Source organism: Austrofundulus limnaeus, unplaced genomic scaffold (genome assembly GCF_001266775.1).
Source record: "Austrofundulus limnaeus strain Quisiro unplaced genomic scaffold, Austrofundulus_limnaeus-1.0 Scaffold285, whole genome shotgun sequence".
Classification (NCBI taxonomy): Eukaryota; Metazoa; Chordata; class Actinopteri; order Cyprinodontiformes; family Rivulidae; genus Austrofundulus; species Austrofundulus limnaeus.
The window spans coordinates 541,268-546,932 of record NW_013952687.1 but is presented as its reverse complement, the minus strand read 5'-3'; the positions used below and the strand labels follow the sequence as shown (position 1 = coordinate 546,932).

Sequence of the window (5,665 nt, the reverse complement as noted above, 5' to 3'; positions counted from 1 at the left end):
TCACAATGCTGTTTAGCTAAGTGCTTGTGTAACCATGGGCGGTCAGTTTGTTGGAAACCTCCCGGTTATCTGCTCAGCTTCATCTCCTTCACCTCTCTTCAGGAAGTGTTTACAAGTTCTGCCTTTCCCAAAAAGGCAGTTTTATTTCTCCATGTTGTCGTATCGCACCGCACGCTCGTATTCCTAAACAAAAGCAGCTCTCTTCAGGAGGAAATTTGCTGTCAGTCAATACAAGAGTTACCCACAGGCTGAATTCTGCTGACGTCAAAATCGTAAGCGTGCTGTTCTCGCTTCTACCCACTTAGAACCACCGGAGAGGAGGTTCTGAAACAGCGCAGCTGTGGAGCGCGCTTGGAAAGACGCATCGGGCCGAGACCGAGCCGAGTCGAACCGCGTACAAGAGAGTCCGTGGAGATTGTGCGCCGAGGCTGTCACTGTTAACAGTGAACACCAGAGGGCGCAAATTAACAGCTTTCTTTGAGGCATTAAAATAAAGCACCTAAGTTAGAGCTGTGTTTCGGTCTGTGTACTACCGTTGATGTTCGCCCTGGTGCCATACTGGAACTGAGTTTCGGTACCCAACTCTATTAGTTAAAACATTCGGGTACTTAACCATTTCACAAAACTCTGCTGCTGTTTTGTAAAAAAGAAAACTACCCATATTAAATGTTGTTTAAATGCAACTTTTGCTAATAGAACAAGACTTAAATATCAAATTATTATGGCCTGTTTAGCAAACGATAATAAAGTGTCTTCCACCTGATGACCATCAGCATTACACAAAAAAACTCTTATTTTGGATTGAAGTTCATCAAATTGTACGAATGACCTCCTCCAGTGTCCTCATGGGTCATATGTAGTCATACAGTAATGAATATGCCCCTCTCAGTAACTCTTTATAGATCAACCTACATATCTATCCTGTCTTATCCTATCACATTTTGTAGAAATGTAAAAAATGCATTTAATATAAATGTATATAAATGTTTGTAGATTTTTTAAGAAGCCTCTCTGGATCTCTGCCCAAATCAGAAAACTCTTGTAAAAGACTTTTTTTTTCTTTTAATGTGTGTTTCCATTTGATGTACCTTTTTAATAGGTCTTTGAAATGTAAACACTCGCAGGAAAGAAAAACTTGTCTAATTTAAAACTTACGGAGAAACACATAAAACCATGAATGTGACAACAGAGAGATTAAACAGTTTCTGTGGTGTGTTTCACTGGGAAACTGAATGTACTGTAACTGCTTCACAACACGACACGTGATATACTTTTGATCCTCAGGTATGTCCTTTAGTTTTAAATAAACTTAACCGTGTAGCCTTTATGCACACTGTTTACTAAGGCTTGATGAAAACTACAAAATGTTCAATAAAAAATTTAATCTCAGGTGCATTAAGGCTGTAATGTGCAGCAATTGTCATGTCACTCAGAGCTTAAATGATTATTTTTAGCAATTTGAAGTAGAGTTGTGTGAAAAGGATATAAATAATTCATTCAGGTGTTGTAGAGAGCCCTGTGAACTTAAAGTTTAGTGGAGAACAAGTTTAGTTTTGACTGGAATGACGAGCTAATGAATGAATGAGGTCAAGATCAATGTGGACTGTTGTCATTCTAAAACTGTCCCAAAGTTTCATTGAGGTTCATGTGAATGCTGTTTTAGTCTGTCAATATTTCATTACATGGTAGACTATATAGAGATATAGTTTGTTCCATAAAAATTGGGATATTGACACAGGTGTCATCATTTTTCCTGTAAACACCAGCACACTGGATTTTAAATGAAATGAACAAAATGTGTGTGATGATGACAAAAGCAGCAGGATGAGACCTGATGTGTTTCAGGTAATATTTTCTGCTCATATTCAGCCAAATGCTTCAAAGCTCATTGGACAGAGCTTCACAGATGGACAATGATCCTCAGCATGCCGTTAAAACAACCAAAGAGTTTTTAAGGCAAAGAAGTGGAATATTATACAGTGACTCAGTCAATCACTTGACCTGAATCCGACTGAGTATTTGACTTGCTGAAGACGAGACTGAAGGGAAAATGCTTCAAGAACCTGCAGGAAGTGAAGACAGCTGCAGCTGAGGCCTGGCAGAGCATCACCAGGGATGAAACCCAGCGTCTGCTGTTGTCTTTGTGTTCCAGACTTCAGGCTGACTGCAGATGATTTGTAACAAAATGTTAAAAGGTGGATGTAAATACCTTCAAATTAAAGCTGGAAGTCTACAGTTAAGCACATCTTGTTCGTTTCATTTCAAATTCGTCGTGGTGGAGTTCGCAGCCAAAAAGATGAAAATTGTGTCCATGTCTCGATATTTATGGAACTGACTGTAGAAAAGAGATGTATATAAATTTACAGTGCAGAGAGCAACAGTAGTATGCATTGTTCAATAAATGAAAAAAAATCTGCATACATTAAAAACGAACTAAGAAGTATTTGTTTTGTATTTTTGGTACTTTCACAAGAGCTCATTCCCTTTATCGATGGTGTTACCTGGTGGAAAAAGAATGCTCTGCTGTCAAAACGCTGTTTTTAAAGGTCTGCTTTTCTTTTATAATTTTGGTTAAAAAATAAGTGTATCACACTTCTGCTTTTTTTGCTTGAACCACAACACCGTCTGTGTGCACAAAAAACAGATGATTAAGTAAATCCAACAAAGTTATGTCAACAATTTCCACTGAGTTGAGTAAATGCAAAGTTTCACATTTTTGTTGAAAGTAAATGTGAAATTTTCTTTACCCTTACTCAATTCAGTTGAGTGGAAACTGTTGACATAACTTAGTTAAATAAAAATGACAATCCGTTTTTTGAGTGCATGTGCAACAGTTGTTACCCTTATTTACATTTGCGGTCATGCAAATGGGATCAGCGTAGTGAAAAGTACATTTATTAATTCAGGAAACTGAAAACCTGCGTACATTTTAGTTTATTTGTAAGAATAAACTACTGTGCATAATTATTTCTATAGCTGATTAACATTTAAAATTGCATTTTCTTTTTAAATGTGAACACGCTCCTCTGGAAACGACCCAGAACATTGATGTTTTTACGAACAGTAAGTGCATGGTGTGTGAATTAAAAACACTCCCCCCTCCCATCCCTTCTCCCTGCACTCCCCCCCGACTCCTCACACAGGCTCGCTCTGCTCTGGCCTCTTCAGTGCCTCAGCCCTCGGGGTGTCCTGTAGCGCCCCCAACCTGCGGGATTACGTCCGCTCGCACCACCACCGAAAGCCACCTTTGTCCCCCGGCAGTCTGCCGTGCAAGGTTGGCATGTTTGGTATGTTCACCGTGGTGTCGATCCTCCACTGTGGGGCAGGTGTTTTCATCTCCACTCTTTTTTTTTTTTAAAGCTCTGCCGAATCTTCCCAGATTAAATTATTTTATTATTTTATTTACACTTTTTTCTGCCCTAAACTTGGAAAAAACAATGGATTTTTCAGGAAATTCTGCCTTCTTCTTTTTTGTTGCTTTGCTTGTTTGTAAAACCAAAGCTCCCTCCCCCCCATTTATTTTTCTTTTCTAAAACAGTTCACATTATTTCATGATGTTTTTTTTCTCAAATGATTTGCTGTGAGCACAATGATTAATGATCTGACAGCAGTTTGATTGGCTGTGAAGCAAATGCTGAGCATGCAGATGTACCGTAGGTTGGAAAGTGTGATCCACTGCAGTAATCAGTGATTTCTATTTCTCCACATCGGTCTAACAGGGTTCCTACACAGTCTTCAAAAAGGATGAATATTGATTTCAGTATTTTCCAGGTCTGACTTAGTATTAAAAAAATAAAAGTCATAAAAATGCATTGATGATTCCTGACTCGCTTAGCTTTTGCAGATTGCCTAAAAACAAACTAATTTTAATGTTTTGTAAAAAGTTGCCCTAAAGATGGCTACTTTTGATTTATAAACCATTAGGATTAGTAACTTCTGGAAATTGAAATCAGGATCACACAGTAATTCTTGCTTGTGTGATTCCAGCTCTGTGCTATTTGTAGTGTCATCAAAAATGCAAAAACATAACTATTGACAGAAAATTATTTTAGTCAGATCTGCATTTAATCAGAAACAATTTTTGCTAGGCAAAATAATAATTTCTCAAAAATAAAAATAAAACAGCTGTGTTTAAGAAAGTTTCTTATCTAGATGTTTCACCTCACAAGATGAAAAATGGGAAAACCACCCAAATCTAACTTTTCAGCAGCAAACATATGACATTAAAAACAATGCTGGAGTACAATTGCAGTCTAAATGTAGCTGAAATATGTTATGATGTCGAAATGTTTCAGAAAACACAGATAAATGTAAGATTTGTGTCTGGAAGAGCATTACATTTGAAAATAGACGGTGTGTAGAAACCCTGGAAAGACCACATCGCTGTGGGTTTGGGTGTAAAAGAATGATGGTGTTCCCTCTCTCTGTGCATGTTGCAGTTCTGTGCGTCAGATTATATGAAAGAATTTTAAAATCCAAACTGAAGTGCTTTTAGAGGCTGGAGGCCAGAAGCCTGGCTCCTTTGTCTTTCCTTTTTAATTAACCACATTTTACAGTAATCTTTCATTTTACAATCTCAGTCTGGATTTTGGAATAGGATTGACTAATCCTCCTAAAATAATTCACATTCTGCTCTTAATAGCTTTTTTATTGTTCTGCTAATGGTGAGTTAGCAAAAACCACCAATGGTTGGTTCAGCAGGGTGAAATGACCCCACTTGTTTTTACAATGGAGCAATGGAAGAAAGCTTTGATATCCTTAGGGTTAGTTTGAGATCAGCAGAATAAACCAAAAACTGAGCTGCTCTGTTTAACCACTGGGTGCCACTGTGTGTGTAAATCACATGAACTCACTGCCAGTTAGTGTTGTGTGTTGTGCTGCTGCCTTAGAGACAGATGATGGTTTGAATTGACGTCAGAGTTGTTTTATTTAAATAGAAGCAGCAGGAGAAATGGTAAATACAGTTCAGGCCTGAAGATGATCTGCAGGGTTGTTGGTAAGTTTCCTTTCAACAGGTGTCTCAACCACTGAAGATGAAAAATGTCCTTTTGTTCTACAAAATGATTGATTATGTGGTCAGGTTTGTTAATGTGTATTTCTCTTCCTATGACTGTTTAGTTGCAGAATCTGGACAGTTTTTTTATTTACCACATAAGACTGAGGTATTAATGTTGAACTTATTTCAGTCTTTGTGCTGATTTTTTTCCCATAAAAATGTCCTGTTTGATTATCAACCTACAGGTTAAATGACACCCTTTCACAATTTCTGCCTGAGCACTGGACTGTTAATTTAAAATACATAAATGTAGAATAAATATAGACATAATTTACCAGATACATAACTCAAATGTTTTTGTATTACCTCCCACCCAAAAACAAGTCCCATTGGGAATTTAAAAAAAATTTCTTTCAAGCGACACATGGCCATGAAGGCAACAAAATATACAGCAATTTTTTTTATTTAAATAAGATGTAAAATTTTATTCTTGCCAATGGACATTCAACTGGTGGCCCGTGGGCCACATCATGCCCATGAGTGACTTCATCAGTGAAATTGCTCAGGGAGCCACAGTTACTCAAATACAACAGCAAAACAATAACAAATAAAATAACTCATTACAGCACTACTGAAGTCATAATACAAAAAGAAAGGATATATATATAT

The 5,665-nt window shown here is 37.4% G+C and overlaps 1 protein-coding gene across 1 annotated transcript in view; it reads left to right on the top strand.

Annotated features, from left to right (window-relative positions):
• The window catches only part of ppip5k1b (diphosphoinositol pentakisphosphate kinase 1b), a gene marked incomplete at its 5' end in the record, with an annotated part of 53,902 nt that overhangs the window by 32,348 nt on the left and 15,889 nt on the right, over positions 1–5,665 (top strand). The window contains 1 exon segment of the mRNA XM_014021279.1: positions 3,144–3,287. Within this exon segment, the coding sequence (XP_013876733.1) occupies positions 3,144–3,287 (144 nt within the window).